The sequence below is a fragment of the Larimichthys crocea genome, chromosome I, assembly GCF_000972845.2.
Source record: "Larimichthys crocea isolate SSNF chromosome I, L_crocea_2.0, whole genome shotgun sequence".
Lineage (NCBI taxonomy): Eukaryota > Metazoa > Chordata > Actinopteri > Sciaenidae > Larimichthys > Larimichthys crocea.
Genome location: NC_040011.1, coordinates 29,809,765 through 29,827,850, shown reverse-complemented (window position 1 = coordinate 29,827,850; position 18,086 = coordinate 29,809,765). Strand labels below are relative to the sequence as shown.

Here is an 18,086-nt window from a genome sequence, read left to right as displayed (position 1 = left end):
CATGTCTGTCGTATTTATTCATTCCTTAAGTTGCCATGACACTTCTAGCAAGTAGTACCAATAAAAACTTTTAATGGAAGAAAACCTCACGCACCAAAACACAAAGGTGAAAGCGATGCAGCTCAACAAAACGTCAGTTTTTATACCTGTACTTTTCTGTGACTATGTTGCAGGACAACTACTCACACCATTGACCTAACAGCCAATACAATTTCATATTCAGATATAACAACATGTACGTCTCTGCCAGCCCCAATGCTCATAGTCTGCTCTATTGTATCAAAGCGAAGTTGTTTTGCATTTCGAAACTAGAGATGAATTTAAAATATCTATGCAGCCGCCGTGGTTCTGTAATTTGAGCAAGCTTGTCACATGTTAACATGTCTCCACAGGCTGGTTATATTACAGAAAAGATGGAAAGCAATGTAGAACAGGCTTATGGCTTTTTTACCAACTTGCTGTGGCAGGAAATGTTCCATGTTCACTGTATGACAGTGTTATGGTAAAATTTGAAAGTACAACAGCAACAAAGACGGAGCCTGCGTTACTGGTTGAAGTTGTGGGACTTTCTTCCAGATGAGGGATTTGTGCCCAAATCTAGTTTTAAGAGCTTTATTGTGCTCACATGGTCCATATTTATAACAGCAAGTAACAATCAGCTCATTATGACAATGTAACTTCACAGAAATAAACTGCTGGGATAGGTTGTTATAGTATAGGAACACAAACACATTCAGTCTGCAGCCACACAATGAAGCTGTCCTGTGTTTTCTGGATGGAGACTGAAAAATACTGAATCACATACATGATAAACAGTAGGCCTAGGATGGGAGGTCTCACTTTGTGTGACCGAACACAAATGATGATCAACAGAGGAATGGTGTAACAAAGCTGCAGACATTTAAGTGACTATTGTTGGAACCTGTCCAACACACCGACGGCCACGAGGTGTCAGGCATGTTCTTTCATTCATACATGAATGGACGGGCTCAACAGGATTACGTAATAGTTTTACTATGCACGTTCACTGTGCCTTATGCCGGCCGTCACTACACGGATCAGGGTCGGGATGAATCTACATCCTCGAGATTACACCAAACATTGTTTTTAACCCCCTTGGTATTATCTGATTTGAATGTGTTGTCACACAGACCCGCCTTATAGGCCCACAGGTGACCAGGTGACCACAGGTGACCCGGAATTTAACCTGAGACTCAAATAAAAAAGTGCAGTTATGTCACACGCATTTAGTGTGTTGCATGAAGATGCATTAATAATCAGATCTCTGATCAGCTCTTGTTGTTAAAAAGTCAAACACAGCCTATCCTGGAGTCACGACTGCACTGCTAATATGATAGCTCTACCTGTTGCATTCAAGTTAAATTATAAAAACGGAAATAAGACATTTCTACCTGATCAAAATGCATACTTTTGCTTTTGGATAATAAATATGAATTTGGAACCACAAACTGTAAAGTAAAGTGTAGTTGACACATTTACAAGCCTACAGACACAATGAAGTAAACATGATTTCACTTTATTTTGTATTCCTAATGTTTTGTTGTCCATGTGCTTTTACAGAAAGCTTTGTAATTTGAATGTCCACAGGACTTTTATGCACATGTTTTATTGAAACCTGTCCTGACTTTTTCCTTTGTGATTTTGTACAGGCCTCTCACTCATCAAAACAAAAGCAGGCTGCAGAGTGTAGGTTGCAAAATCACACACTGCACTCTGATTGACCTCCACAGTTTGTACAGAGCGAGGACCTTAAAGAAGGCCCAGTTAGTCCTGGCTGACCCCCTGAACTCTGAGTTTGAAAAGTTACCACCAGGCTGCAGATACAGTCTGCTAAGATGAGTAACAGACTGACAAACTCTTTGGTTCCTGCTGCTATTGGCCTCCTTCATAGATTTATGTGAGCTGCACATATAGTTGTAATGTGGCATGTATTTATTGTTGATATATTTTGTTATTTATGTTTGTGTTGTTACTGCTGGCTGAACCACAAATTGCCTCTCGTGGATAATAAAGATGACCTTAATAATAAGTTTATTTAATGTCGACTGTTGTTGATTTATGAATGGAAACTGTTCAAAATCCACACTTCTTTTATTTACATTTCTTGTTTGCAGTGTTTCTGAAGTATTTATATTACCTCCACTTACTGTCTTGTCCTCAAGTGTTAAATCATAACTAATCATGGATGTATGCACACACTATATGCATGAACATGACTACAAAAAAAGTGGTGTGTGAATGTGTATGGGTTGTATATAGATGTTTTTGTGTTTTCTACTTATTTTTCATTTATTACTATCTTTATTATTTATTATATTATTGTATTATTTTATCTTTTTATGTTATGTATTTTTATGTATTGCTCTATATTATCTTTAAATGTCTGCTGCCATTACCATTTTCTTAATTAATATTTTTTATCCTGTTTTTATTTTTATTTTTTTTTTGGTTTCTCTGTTGAATATCCTGTTTGTGCTTGTCTGTAAACTCTATTTTTTAAAGTTGATATAAATAAAGCTATGATAATTATTATTATCACATAATACTGACACAAAATATGCAGGAAATGCAGAAAATTACACTTAAATTACATTTCAGCGATCTCATTTTTTCAAATTTCACCTCCACAAATCTAAATAGACTGGCTCCAATCCCTGCTTTCACTATAAACTCAATCATTCTTTACTTAGTGGCCCTGGTGGTGTGATTCATTTCAACCTGCTTTCATCATTTTGTTCAACAATGTGTAGAACAAAAGAAAATATGAAAATATTCTAGATTAATTTGCTTCAATTAAACTTAATCAAGTACACATAGTGTGCCTTGCATTAACTGACACCACGTAAAATAGGATGTCAGAGCAGAGAGGTGGTTTAAAGATACTCATTCCTACAACACCTGAACGCATCACTGCTGCAGGTGGCTCTGGGCGTGGCTTCATCGCAGTGAACAGCAGCCTGTCCGCGCATGCGTGAGCCTGAAAAGTGCGTTTTAGTATGATTACTGGTGGCCCGCGGAGAGAGGCAGATTAAACGGCTCCACGCAACTGTTGTTTTAATCCCCTCGACGAGGAGATTTAGCAAAGAAAAAACACTGGTTTCAAAGCCAGCAGCCATATTGTATGGAAAAACGACGGAAAGACTCCTCTTTTCAGAAAAAAGTCGTTTTCTCTGTCAACACTTCTGAGGAGTTTAATTCTCCTCCTTGCTGGCGGTGGGTTTGCGTCGGACAGCGAGCCTGCCAGCTGGCTGAGGAATTCAGAGAGTGGGACTTATAGTTTTTGAGCCTTTTTACACATTTTTTTTTGTGATTATCTCGGTGAAATAACCATATTTAAATATGAAGGACCGATTGGAGCAACTTAAAGCGGTAAGTAGTGTCCAGGAAATGTTACTTTTCTTTTTTGCAGTGTGTGTGTGTGTGTGGTTTTATTCTCGGTGTACAATTTAACCTTTATTATAGGACGGTAGGAGATGTTAAGACATATTTACTTATCTTTTAGTTTAAACACTTAATACATAACATACTAATCATTTGAGCCGTGAGCGTGTACCATGTGATGACAAATGATGGATGTAGTCACACAATTATTTAGAAATGAGGATGTCAGGTGACACTACATCAACCATTCATCATTTTCCATCGTTTTACATGCAAAGATGTACTGTAATCAATACTGTCATTGTCATTAACTGAGCTATAATACCTGATATCAGTTTAAAAGTTGTATAAGTTCTTTATTCATGTAATATGATGTAGGCCTGTACCTGAGTATATGATGAATTGACTCCTGACAGTGGGCAGTGTCAGCTGAAAATTCATTTTCTGATTCACAGCTGAAGTTGAAAAGATGAGTTGATTACTCGATTAGTTGGTCGGTGGAGTCGCCAAAGATTTTCATAACGGGTTATTTTCTCAAACTAAAGTGTAAAAATGGCCCCAGCTTCTTAAATGTGAGGATTTCCTGTGTTATATTTAGCTTTATTGAACATTTTTGGGGTTTTGGACTGTAAAAACAAACAATTTGAAGGCGTCACCTCGGACTGCTCTAAGTATTTTTAGTGGTTATTCAACAGTAATCAAAGAAAACTGCAGTCCTTGTTGCCATAACTACTCCATCTCAGTCAAACTGCAAATCTTACACAGCGGCAACACAAACGTCCATTGTATTAATGTATTCCCTGTTCAAGATTTCACTCATGACAGTGAATACAGTAGCTTCTCATTGGGCTGAGGCCTTAATCCAATTGTAACCCAAGTCGGGATGTGTTGCCATAGCTACCTGAACTCCTGGCCAAATATTTGCTGTGTTTAAAACTGCTGAACCGCGGTATCCCCCCTCAGGGCGTCTGTATCTCTCACAGCTGGCTTCTTTTCAGGGTTAAGGACTTACAGATAGAAAGTGAAGTGGGTCAGGCATTTGTTGGGAAGTTGACAGTTTATAGGTTAAGCCGTGCAAAAGACGTCTGCCTCCATCCTGCTACTCTTTCTTTATCTTTGCTCTTTATCCACACTCACCCACAGCATTTGTTTTCCTCATTGAGTTTCCTTTCTAATGTTTAACTTGCTCACAGTAATCTGGGCTGTATAGGCCGTGTATTGGTTTGTGAATGTGTGGGTTGAGTGGGGGTTGCAGGGGAAGAGAAGGCTCATGCAAACACCGGTGTGACCTGATATATTGTAGACTTTGGGAAACCTCAAAACTGTGTGACATGCCAAATGTTCCCTCAGTAAAAAGCCATATCCTCTTCACTTGTGTGTGTGCACAGTGTTTCCCCACATTGTAATGCAAGCCGGGTGGGCTCCCGTTGTTATTTCTCTGCCTGGCTCAGATATCAGCACAATGACTGGGGGGGGATTGTAACATGGCTTCTTCTGTGGGTCGTGCAGTGTTTTTGTGTGTTTGTTTTTTTTTTTTAATCCCTTGTCAGATTTTATCATTGTATTAATACGAGTCCTCATGGACTATTTTGGCTTTAAATCTGACCCCCAAGTCCCCGTCCTGCTGCTGTGATAGCTTGTAGCTCATCCCATGGGAAAATCTATTACTGATTAGCAATCTGCCACGTATTTATAGTTTGGTCTATAAAATGTAATCAGTGGAAAATAACCATTACAGTTTCCTGAAGGCCATTAGCTTTAATTCACAGCCTTTGTTCCCCCTCTCATTCAGCTGTAGGTGGAGTGTCTCCGGTATTGTTACGTCATTTACGATCCTCAGAGACAAAGTCTGACAGTTGATAACCTCCCAGTTTGTTAAAGATGACGGAGTCACAGGGAAGACGGTCAGGGAGAGGCTTGGACTTACTGGATTTTGTTTACATAGTTTTGTATGTGATAATGAGTCATACATGCCTCATTGTACTTCTATGAATAAATGCTCAGCATACATATTTGTATGGTAGCGTAGTGGCTCATAGGACAGGCTCAGTCTTCACAGCAGTGCATGTGTGTGTTTTAGCACTTTATTATCACAGCCACGGCTTTTATAAATCAGGCTCCATGTAAACTGTGTGTTAAGAGAGCCTGTCAGTCTGTTGCATTAGAGAGAGGATCACTATGTCTGCTTTAGTGTCTAGTCCTTGCCTCGTTGAGGGGAATTATGCAACATGACATACGGTGCTTTGCCAAACAAGCGTAATTACCTGATTTGAATAAAAGGAACCAGCTAACGTATGAGTGCGCGGACATACAGCCTGTTTTTCTAGTATTGAAGATTGTGATGATTATACAATCTTCATGGGATTAAAGATGAGATCAAATCTAATGTGCTGCTTCGTGGTTCACTCTGAGTCAACACGTTGCACAGTTGTGCAGAGTGGCGTCAAATCTAATTTGTTCTATATTTATTTTCTAAAACATAATGATCAGACAACGTGTGTCGTTTTTCTTCAGCGTTAGACGAGCAGAAGAGGCTGTAAAACATGAATCTACCTCTGCAGCACACACAGCACAGCTACAATGCTAATCTTCCAACCTCAATGTAAACAATAAAAGCTTAATATATTATAAATAACATTGTGATTAAAAATAATGGAGTGTGCCCGATTGTCTTTAACTGTAATAGGTGTCTCCATGTTGAGTCATAAGATGATCAAATGTTTCAAATCAAAGTTTGATGACCTGTTCCTGTGACAAAGGAGCAAATGTCTAGTTTGTTAAAGCATTTGTTGGACATGTCGGTCTCTTTCCTTTTGTTTTTGCTGAATGAGAGACACCGGAAGGAAGTGAGGTCTTGTTCTTATCTTGCTACTGCAGAAAAGCTGCGTCAGAGCACATGATGTGTGCTACAGCTGTAAATTCAATGAATAACTCGCAGAGAAATCTAAAAAAACAAGCCATGTGTGTGTCTTCACTGCTGTTGTTGGTTACAGCAGCCTGAATCAAATAGTCTAAACTACATTTGCAATTCAAATTCCAGATGAGAGGCAGAAGGTGAAAGTCCGTCTAAAACTCATTTGCAGCGAGTGTTTCCAACAGGGCTACAACTGCTGATTGTTTTAATTATTTGTTTATCTGCTGAGTATCTTCTTCATCAGTCATTTTGTTTATTAAATATCTGAAAACATGGTCACAAGCTGATGTGCCAAAGGTCCAGGGCGAAGGATTGAGTGGCGTCTAGCTGTGAGGTTGCAGAGATCGCATCGTTCCACCGACCTTGAGCCTGTGTTTGGTGGTTTGTCCACTCTGGGCTACTGTAGAAACATGGCAGACTCTGTGGAAGTGGACCCCCTCTCTTTTTAGATGTTTAAAAATCTTATTTTGAGAGAATTTAAACATCTAAAAAGAGACTTTTACTATCAAATATGGCAAAGAAAATCAGAAAACGCTTTGTTTTGAGTAGCTGGAGCCATCAAATGTTTGTTAGTTTTGCTTGAAAAAACTACACTGAGTTGTTTTAGTGCAGTGTAATTGAAGTTTTACAGAGTCATGTGATATGAGAAAGCAGGGAAGTCAACAGGTGTGTTGGCTAACTTTTTCCACACCTTGACTTTGATCCAGACTGACTTTCTCCAGGAAAGTCAAGTGTCCAGACTCTCTGCCACCCGATACACAGGAGCACAAACGTGTGCCGAGTTTAGTCGGCTGGCGACACTCTTTAGGTGTTTAGTGTCTGGGAAATGCAGAAGTAATTAAAAGTGAGGGAACAATGTGAGTTTGCCGTCCCTTTTTTTCAGTTCATTGTTTCTGTTTCTCCTCCACCTAACACCGTCACAACATGGCCCTATGATGTCTGTTTACACTGTACCGCGTAGTTGCGGTTTCTTACAGTCAGTTGAAAACAGGTTGAGTTCCTGGAGCCCGGCCCTAGTCCCTCACCGTGTAAATATTCAGGAGCAGCGCTGAGGTCTTTGCGGACAGCCTACAGCACTGCCCTGTGTTTGCTGACTGTCCCTTGTGACACAGTTATGACTTCAGCAGTGAAGCTTTTTGAATTTATTGGGTGGAGGTTGATTAGGGTCAGACCAATATTTCCGACTGATGTTTAAGGCTGAGCACTTTTATAAGTGATGGCTCTGTCCATAGCTAACCAAATAAGCCTAATTTACACGAAAAAACAAAGAGTAGAAATGACAGATTGTGGTTTTATAGTTACTTATGTGATGGATCATTTCCTGTAATCTCTAGTCTGCTTGGACTCCAGGAAATAGTCCTGATGTATTTATGAAGTTTGCCTTATTTTGTCATAGTAACATGTTAAAAAGAGTTAGTTTTAATGAAAGTCGAGCATTAGGCACACATGTTGTCTTTTTATACACAGGCAGGTTGGTGAAGGAGTTTTAAACAGGTAGTTGGGAACCATGTTTTGGCCTGAGGTTAGTTTGTTAAAACAGGATGCCTTGTAATTGTTGACAACAAAGGGTGTGTTTATCTTCAGTAGACAGTAGACAGTAGTTTATGTTACGAAACAGACATCAGGACAAACTCATTTTTCAAAGTTTAAGGACTTCAAGCCGTGTACATTTTGGCAGAAGTGAAGTAGTGTGCACACACGAGCAATGAAAAGGATGTCAGAGGGAGACTTGTAAGAATATAAAAATCAATGAGGGTTTGCTGGAAGAAAAACATTATAGAGTCATTTATTCGATATCTCCACAAAATCTTTAACCCAGAGTCCAGAGACATAAATGTCATTTACTTTATCTATCCACTCCTGTGTTATTAAGACATTAAACACACATCCATCAGGACACCTTGCCTGAAAATCTGCTTTTCCAAATATAATAAGGAAATTGCAAGCGCAGGTCAGTATTAAGTATGCTTTTTAGTGATTTTGTGGAACTCTGCCAAGAAAGGTCTTATCACTGGACACTCCCAGAAGAATATAAGCCAGTGACCTGGCTTCCCGAAACCAACACTGTCTCCCACATTTGGCATCATCTGCAGCCAACTGTGCTTTCTGCTTCAGTGTAATGAAGAAACAATAAAACCTCCCTCAAACCTTCCCTCAAGGCAAGAAAAGTTTGTTTCAACAAGCAGGTGATTTAAGACAAGATGTAAAAGAAACCCAAAACAGTACATATAAAGAGAATAAAATGTGTCACGTTTGTGCTTTTTCCCCGGGTGAACACAATGAATGAGGTCTGGATGAACCTTTTAATCCTGAGGTGTTAATGGCATGCTTTATACTTTGAGCTTCAGAAAATTATCTAATACGCTTCACACGCTCGCTCTGGCCAGCTGGATCTACGCGCACTGATGCAGCCTTTATTTTCTCATGTTAGACGTGTGATCACGACGACGAAGAGGTGGAGATCGCTGTGGATAACGCGGCCTTCATGGACGAGTTCTTCTGTCAGGTCAGCGTGACGCTCTGCACTTCTGTCACTTCTTCACTTGTGTTTTATGAGGGCATGTCTTATTTTGTGTTATTTGCATACGTTTGAGGTTGACGGTGTTTGTTGGTTTCAGATTGAGGACATCAGGAACAGCATTGATAAAATCGATGAGAATGTGGCTGAAGTGAAAAAGCTTTACTCGGTCATCCTGTCTGCCCCCACATCAGATCAGAGTAAGATACCTCACCACTACCAGTGTACCAGTCTTCCTGCTACACTCACTTAGCATATTATTGTCAGTTTATTACTTACCTACTACAAGCTGCATTTGCAAATTAGACTTTTGGAAAGAGGAACTGAAAACAGATGGTTTACACTTAAACCTGAAATAGTATGCTATTTAAGTGTAATGGTAGCCGTTCATAAAAACATTATTTGATTAAAGCAGCAATATAAAAACGTGTGTCGATTAATGCAGCTTCACTGGTTTGAACCCGTCAGTCAGTCAGTCAAATTATAGCATTTGGCAGATCTTTTCCTGGCATCATTTAGATGTCCGTGAGATATCAGTTTATTTGTGCAATGATTGTGGTTCACTCACTACGTTTGTAACATTTCTAGCTGTTTATTGCTACATGTTTCTTCCTTCCTCAGAAACACAGGATGACTTGGAGGCAATCACCAATGAAATAAAGAAAATGGCCAACAATGCAAGAAACAAACTCAAGAGTGAGTCGGTCTACCACTAACACACAGAGACACACACAGACACACTCACTGACAGCTTGGCAGTGAGAATAATGGGGATGTTTAATGGTTTTAAAATGTGAACAATGATGTGATGTGTAGTTTTAAAGTTTTAAGCTGAATCATAAATAAGTCATCTGGATTGCTTCCCAGCCATTGAGAGAAATCTGGAGTCAGAAGAGCAGGAGAGGGTGTCGGCTGACATGCGGATACGTAAATCACAGGTAAATGAAGTCCATCTGAAGTCTCAGGTGGCCTCCAGTTCAAGCATCATCGTAGGAAACCTCCTTTCTTATGCAGAATCGAAACACTTTAATATTTTATTGTCTTATTCTGAAAATATTAGCTACATACTTTATAGTTCTCTGACATGAAAATGTATGTTTGACCTTCAGGACATGTGATTTCAGTCTCAGTCCTGTTTCGGTCACACTCCTTATGCCTGACAAATGATCAGTACATCCATCGAGATAACAAACAGTATGTGCTAATATTTGTTTCTAGCATGCAGTGCTGTCCAGGAAATTCGTGGAGGTAATGACAAAGTATAACGAAGCCCAGGTGGACTTCAGGGAGAGGAGTAAAGGACGTATTCAGAGACAGCTAGAGATCAGTGAGTGACGCCAACACACACGGCCATAAAATCACGTGAGAGTCCCGGCATCATTAACTCCTTTGTAAACGTCCTTTGCTTTCCAGCTGGAAAGGCAACAACAGATGACGAACTGGAGGAGATGTTGGAGAGTGGAAATGCTGCGGTGTTTACTGCAGGGGTAGGTATACGTGAGTGTGTGGGTGTGTGAGAGAGAGTGTGTGAGTGTGTGTGAGAGAGAGTGTGTGAGTGTGTGTGTGAGAATTTCCCCTATTTTTTAACAGCACTTTCATCATGTGGTTTAACTTGGAGAAAGCCAAGTTGTCTGTTGCTCAGTAAAATTCAAAACGCCTCGTATCAACTGGTTAAAGATTAGCTGTGCTTGTGATTCGTGTGAGCGCCTCACACCTCATTCACCAAAGACTATCTTAACAGCCAAGACTGAGGACACGTGAAGATCAGCGACATTTGGATTTGTTACATTGTGAACTCACCAACACATTAAATTCTTAAAACTACAGTAATGCCATGTCATGACAGACAGTGTACACAATGTATTTCTACCAGATTCCTGAGAAGATTGCTTGCTGCAAGCTTGGGAAGAATTTCTTGGACTCAGCTTGACATTCAGAGATTAGATAACACCTCGTTTCACATGCCTTTAAAAACATGGCCAGACCTAAGACTTCTGTTTTACATAAATGTAAATACAGAGGGTGTCTCATACTAATATAACATTTTGTGCGTGTTGTGGACAGCAAAGTTTTAATAACGATAGTGCAAAATATATATAACTTCACCTTCAATTGCCTTTTTTCTCTTACTACAGAAAGGTGACCAACACTGCTTTTGTTACTCACCTTTAAATGGTCCTAAATAATTAAATCTACACATTTAAACTTTTCATTAGGTTCAGTTTTATGCTCCTGCTGTTTGTCTTGTATCCACACGCATAATCACGTCATTGGTGGCAGGCTCGCATGCAATACACTGGCCTGACCATCAGGAGCAACTGGAGTTCAGCGTCTTGCTCAAGGACATGTGAACAAAAAGGGGCCAGGAATCTGTTTCTCTATATGTAAAATGTATCTTAGTCACTTGTTGTCAGGTTTTAGAAAATGAACTCTTTCCTTTTAAAAGCAGCAGTGACACCTTTTTGGGAGGATTGTGTGTATTTCTTTTTCTGTCCATGTCCTTGTTATTTTTCTAAACTATCCCAGCTTATCTCTTCATTTAGACTCAGATGTGATGTGATGTTTTTTTTTGTGTGTGTGTGTCTGTTGTCTCCTCTGCACAGATTGTGGACTCTGGGATCTCTAAACAAGCCCTGAGTGAAATCGAATCCCGACACAAAGACATCGTCCGTTTGGAAAGTAGCATCAAGGAGTTGCACGATATGTTTGTAGACATCGCCATGCTGGTGGAGAGCCAGGTACAGTACATCCACCTGCCCGTTACCTCATCCAGGAATCATTATTTCATTCATTTATTCACTCTTTGCATTCGCTCTTGTCGTGTTCTCACTGTATTCAACTTTTTTATTTCTCTTCCTGTCTCTGCTTTGGTCTGACTGTCAGTCTACATCTGTGTCTTTTCCAGCTCTTTGCCTTTCTTACACCTCTCTTTACCTCCTTTCTGCCACCGCCACCTCCATCTCATCACCCAACATTGACGGAACCAACATGAATGCATTTAGTAAGATGTACGAATGAAACACCATCGTAGACATCAGAGCAGGCTTTACACCACACTAGCAACAAACACACAGTCAGTCACTGTATGTCCATGCATACATACTGTAAGTCTAACCACATATTTCTTACTGCTTGCGCCATGCTTTCTGAGGGAAAGGCTTGTTTGAGGTAAGGGCACACTCCTGTTTGTGTTGTGTGATTTATTTTTTCCAGGTTTCTCCCATGAAATTAAAAACAAAGCTCCTCATGGACACATGAGTAAAAGTAGATATTTTGGCTACATAATGACCAGAAACTTTCTGTATTTAAACTAATATGTTCTTTAAGTGTTGCTCTGTATCTCACTGATTGTTGTGTTGTTTTTCAGGGCGAAATAGTGAACAACATAGAGCAGAATGTGTCTAAGACAGAGGACCACATAATGGTGGCCAAGGAACAGACCAAAAAAGCTGTAAGGTACCAGACCAAAGCGCGCAAGGTAATGTAATTCAGCCATCTGCTGCACCAGTCTTGCTCTTCACCTCTTCCTCTGTCATTTCTACTCATTTCCTAGACACAGTATACTGTTTTTCACTGTTTGACACATTAAACCACACAGCGAGCGCCCAGGTCACACTCCCTCACCCTGCAGACTCATTTCTAATTACATACAACTGTTGTATTCTGTGCGTGTGCGTCGCTTTTTTGTTCTCTTGCTTTTGTTTTTTCTTTAAATACATATATTTTTTTATTGTTATTCATCACCTCTGGCATCGTGCCCCAACGTTAGGGTGGAATGATTGACAGGATTGAGAGCAACATGGACCAGTCAGTGGGCTTTGTGGAGCGCGCCGTAGCAGACACTAAGAAAGCGGCAAAGTTTCAGCAAGAGGCTCGCCGTGTGAGTGACCACAGTGAGGAAGAGTGGTCTGGTTTCCCAAAAGCTTTGGCATTTATAATTTCATTTACAATATAATGATTTTATTGGAGCACAAAGAAGAAAGGGATGGGAACAATAAAATGGATTAAAGTGGACGGCACAGGACAAAGATTGAGTCAGAGTTCATAAGTCTGGCCTTGTAGTACGCTCACATTCCCAGTAGATTACTTTGTAACATAAACTTAGTGATTCTGCTGTGCATTGTTTTAACATTTGAAATGCTTTGAGACTTTTACTCAAACTGCAACAAACGCATTTCATGGCGTCACAGCCTGCCCAGTTTTTAACCCTGTGCCGCTCTCCGTCTGAACGCCCAGTCAGTTTGCAGAAAGTGGAAAGAGCTGTAAATCCTCCTTAATACAAATGCTTTTGGGAAACCTGCCTAACAACATGAAGTCCATCCCCACCGTCGAGACCCTGATCGTCCTCCACCTTGATCTTTACCTGTGATGAGCCCCAACCCTTCTTATATGCTCTATTCCTGAGCCTCCACCAACCTGTGACCTGTGGACCCCTGTGTTTTGAAAACACCTCCCTCTCACCTACTTCCACACACACAGACACACACACTCACTGACAGCTCTCTTCTCTCTCTTTTCTCTTCAACTTTAACCATAACCTTGTTTTTGTTTACAGCCGGCTACATTATTGTTTGGTTCCACCTGCTTGTCAGCTTTAAGTTAATAATGTTTTTATTGACAGATTTACATAAAGTCAGTACTGTTGTGCCAAGACAAAACTGGTTTATCCGACTTTAGCAAGATAGATGCACTGAGTTTGTGTCGTTACCAAGCTACAAAGAGAATTCATGATACATGATATCACCAGTGTTGCTCCCTCATAGAAACCAATACAAAAACTATAAGATATTGTTGTTTCCCACTGAGAATGCTCCTGATGGTACTGTATGCCCTTGGTTGTTCCCAACAGAAAATGGTGATAATAGTCGTGGTTGTGCTGATCTTGCTGGCATTACTAGCTCTCATAATCGGGTTGTCAGTGGGATTGAAAAGATGATGAGCTATTTGAATAAGAGGAGAGCTAAGGGTGAGTAAGTTTGGAGCAAATATCCTCTGCAGTGCCACAATGGGTGTGGGTATGAAAAGGCTTTGCACGCTCGTTTCTACAGGCCCAGTGTGTGTGTGTGTGCGCGCGCAGGTTTTCTTTCTGTCCAGAGGGCTTACTTGAGGTGTGTTTGGGTGTATTTGCAGTTCTTGGGTGTGTGTGTGTGTGTGTGTTTTTTTTTTCATCCTATTCTGCAGCACTCGCCTCTGGTTACTGCTGAGCAAACAAAGCAGTGCCAGAGGTGAGTTAGTCGCAGTCGCAGTTTCAAGCCGGTGTTTGGTTTTGTGGGCTTCAGCTCTCGTGTGTAACCCTTTCATTAAAACTATTCTCACCTTTGTCTCCCTCTGTATCTCCCTCTCTGTAGAAGATGATCATTATTGGTGCAGTCTGTGCTGTAGTTGTTTGCATCCTCCTCATCGTCATCATCACCCAGACAGTATAGTGGGACTGTCACATCGTCCACTCCATCCTATCCTCCATCAGCTGGCCCGCCAATGAAAAAATCACTCCATGTGGATATAATATTTAACCAACACATGTATAAGGTCCAGTGTTACATTTGACCACTGGGGAAAAAAGGACAAGACTAATAATAAGAACTTCTTGTCCAATCAGAACTGTCCTTCCTGCTACGCGAGGGTCTGTTTGATTTCCTCAGTTTGTGGGTGTTTTGCTGCAAATGAGGAAATGAGACCGAAGCTGACATGAGGTACAATACCTATCGTACCTGGGAAAAGGGGAATTGAAACTAACTGATGATCACTCCAGTTTCTCTCGACATGTGATTGTTCAACACTCTGTGCCAAAGAATCAGCCTGGAACTGTATTTGTCATCTGAAGTCTATGGTAATGTCCAGTAAGTCTGACCCTTACATGAAGCACATCATCTCCCACGTTATTTCTTGCCTTTTATGAGCCTTGACACATTTTGTGATTTAAAAAAGCTAGCTGCTGTACTGTATGTTCACTGGATTATGTTGGTTTGGCGAGTTCCAGCACTTTCACATTTCAAAATAAGTTTTATTTCTGTAATGAAGCTCAAATAATCATGTAAATAATAGAATTATTAATTGTATGTGTTGTCAGTGTCCAGTCCTGAATGTGGCTCAATTCTTTAACTTGAAGAGGATCGGTGTCCTCATTTATGATTCTTCAATTTAGAGAAACCAGTGCCTCTGATTTTTTTATTTTTTTTTATGTGAAGGACATAAAACAAATCTCATGGACATGTCGAGATGAGATAAGCAAGCACAAAAAAAAGACAGACCAGGGGGATAAACATGCATTCCTCTCTTGAATATTTGTCTAAACACTGCAGAAACTGGATGAAATACTTGTTTTGTATCTTTGTTAACCTGTTACAATGATAGCCATCTTGACCTTTTGTCTACAGCATATACACATGATGATCTCCCTTGTTAAAATGCTGTAAAAACATAATGTTTTAATGCCAAAGGGTGTAAAGAGAGATAGGTAGAAACACTAGCTTTGCCTCCCATAAACGCCAGAATAGTCTTCATATATATTATACTTCTTTATGATGTGTTACCAAGAAAGTGGAAACAGGATGTGGACATGTCTCCCTGACTGGTGGCTCTTTACTACTGTGAGATACTAACCTGGCATATTATAAGTCTATATATTTCTCCTGTAGATATACAACTCAGTAGCCAGTTTATTTGGTACAGCTATCTAAAGATGCGTTCTAATACAGCAGCCATGCAATAAATCCTATGCCCATGAAGGTTTTAATGTTGAGTTTTATAGGTATGTTGGTTAAACTTTGGACATTTTGGAGGCTGCAGTTTGTGCTGCTTAAACTTGACGGGTGTTTGACAAAAACCAAATATTAGAAACACGTCCCGGTATAACAGGTTACAACTCAACAGCACCTCCAACCTAACGTTGAATCAACACGTGTTTAAACCACTTTCTTTTAGCTTTTCCATTTTTTTGGTACATAAACTTAATCAAATGTATCTGTCCCTGACGAAGTTTGAGCTGCCGTATTCTATAACAACCCAAATAAAGGTACGATTTTTTGCAGAGCTGTTGAGTTAGACTGCATTAGTTTTAGCAGCATGTACCTTTTTATAAATGGTCAACTGAGTTTAACTCTGGTTTGTCAGCATCATTTCATAAGGACTTTTCTTCTGGGCAGAGGAAATGTGTCAAACTGAACCACATCTTGCACATCTTGATTCACTGTCTTTAATGAGTCATTTAAAGGCCTGCTATTTCAGCTGTGCATGCACATCAAAGAAAAGAGCCAAGATGACCCATTTTGATCAGCAGGTATTGATCATATCTCTGGGTTTTGTAGTGCAAAGACACATTTCGTAAAATGTCTCATGCGTTATGAAGGCCGCCATCTCTGAGAGAAGTCTTTGTTTCTGTTAGACCAGATCCTGAATGGTCTCTTTTAATTCTGGTTGTGCAGGGAGCACTTGAAAGTGAGAGGTCCCCCCCAGCTTGGTCTTTTGACCACGCAGTCTGCTCTTTTGGCTTCAGTCCTCAAATGTTCAACCCTAATGCTTCTATTCAATCCTTTTATTTAAAACCACTTCAGCCATCAGCATGGGCTGCAGTGAAAGAAAGAGGAGGAGAAAACTGAAGCTGATGTACACTGTTTTAAATTAAGGTGCCATTGATTTTAAATGGAAATTAAAGATTTTATGTTTTTTAATGAGTGGTTTACTCGTGTTTCCTTCTGCTGTCTCGTGTCTCGGCTGCACTTTTTAAATATGTAACTGAAGTTTAACACTTTTTGATGACTGTGTGTTACTGAAGCGTTGTGTGAATGCTCCTTTATGGGATGTTAGCAGCTGTTGTCAGCAGATTGTTGATGCTGCATGTTAACCACTGTGTTGCAAAGTACAACGTTTAAAGATTGGTGCCAAAGAGGAGGTAAGACCTTTCCTCTCTCTTTACACACATCAACACACATACACACATACCCTAACCTCCTGGACCCTTTGTTCTCCTTTTTTTGCTCAGTCGTTTCCTCAAACCAGTGTGTGACCATACATGTGAAAAAATATATTGTATTTCACTGTGTCACATGAACTGAAGCCTAAATATTGTGTTGTTGTTTTTTTAAATCTTCAGAAAAAGATGATGATTACATTGTGCTGTGCCATCATTGGGATCGTTGGGTTCTCGTATCTCTACAGCTTCTTCTCATAAAAGCTTTCACACAGGTAAAACACACCCCGAAATATGAATTTTGTCCTTTTATACTACATGTTTGATTGATGTGATTTATTTTTTTTGTCTTTGTGTAGTGTTTCTAGGAGAGAGGGTTTGAAGAAAAAGATGATTTCCTGAAGTGCTCCCTTAATTTTTTTACCCTGAACATTATTTGAATCTGTCTTGAAATCAGTCCTGTGCACTTACCCTTCTATTAATCATTTGAATTTCCATTTTCTTGCTGTATGAAGTGTTTGTTATAATAAATGTGTAATTTTTTCTCAGAACCAGATGAATCAACCTGAGTCTGGTCGGCTGTAGTCTGCCGCCTCCTGGTGGTGCATAGAGGGGGACAATCATATTTAGAGAAATTATAATTAGCGGAGAGTAATTTCTAAGGATTAGTTTTAATCTAGTGAAAATGTATGAAGATGGTTTTTGTGCTTCAAAAATTCACTCATGCACATACACGTCATTGTGATTTCTGATCAAAAAATATCAAATTTCCTGATTTTCTGACATGTGTGTTGTCTTAAATTTGAATAACTGTTTTTGTTGTGTGTGTGTGATCTGTCTGTATGCTGACATGCTCATGCTGATGGTCTTTTTCTGTAACAGCGGCTGTCACTCGCTCACTGGCTGTTGTGTCAACCCAGTTAAGTCTGTTATGTAATAAAAGATTTCTGTGCGTCGTACCCGGTGTTGGTGTATGCTTCGGTTCATTGCATAGCTCAGCTCAGCTGATCGCCTGTTTGAATGGAGGAGGGGGATCCACTCTGACTTGCTTTGCATCACCTAACATGTTTTAACTGCAGAGCATCCTCCATGTTAGGCGTCCCTGTTTGTTTCACTGAAAACTGCAGCAGATGTATGGCGATGCACGACATTACATCCGTGTATGAAAGGTTTCCGTGACCTCATTTCATCCCCCATCTCGCTGGTTCTTCCTAACCAGAGCCAAGCTCTGCCCATCAACACCCAGGGGGGCGGGGTCTACACAAGGGTGCCTTCGTTTTCATGCTCAGGATAATCAGGATTGGGGAAACGGTGATCAGATATTTCATCTCCAGGAGGAAAAA

At 40.1% G+C, this 18,086-nt stretch overlaps 1 protein-coding gene across 3 annotated transcripts; it reads left to right on the top strand.

Annotated features, from left to right (window-relative positions):
* The first annotated feature begins 2,983 nt into the window (after positions 1-2,983).
* stx3b (syntaxin 3b) lies at positions 2,984-17,702 on the top strand. 3 transcript variants are annotated; one of them, XM_027282546.1, is made up of 11 exons: positions 2,991-3,390; positions 8,748-8,822; positions 8,935-9,034; positions 9,456-9,530; positions 9,702-9,772; positions 10,053-10,161; positions 10,248-10,321; positions 11,438-11,572; positions 12,202-12,312; positions 13,684-13,800; positions 14,183-16,504. In XM_027282546.1, the coding sequence occupies exons 1-10, from the start codon at positions 3,361-3,363 to the stop codon at positions 13,768-13,770; spliced, it is 867 nt and encodes a 288-aa protein (XP_027138347.1). In that variant the 5' UTR covers positions 2,991-3,360; the 3' UTR covers positions 13,771-13,800; positions 14,183-16,504. The 3 variants fall into 3 exon arrangements, with proteins under 3 accessions (XP_027138357.1, XP_027138351.1, XP_027138347.1); XM_027282556.1 differs by lacking the exons at positions 12,202-12,312; positions 13,684-13,800; positions 14,183-16,504 and adding exons at positions 12,604-12,714; positions 16,927-17,702 and having other exon boundaries at positions 2,984-3,390; XM_027282550.1 differs by lacking the exon at positions 13,684-13,800 and having other exon boundaries at positions 2,990-3,390.
* Positions 17,703-18,086: the final 384 nt, after the last annotated feature.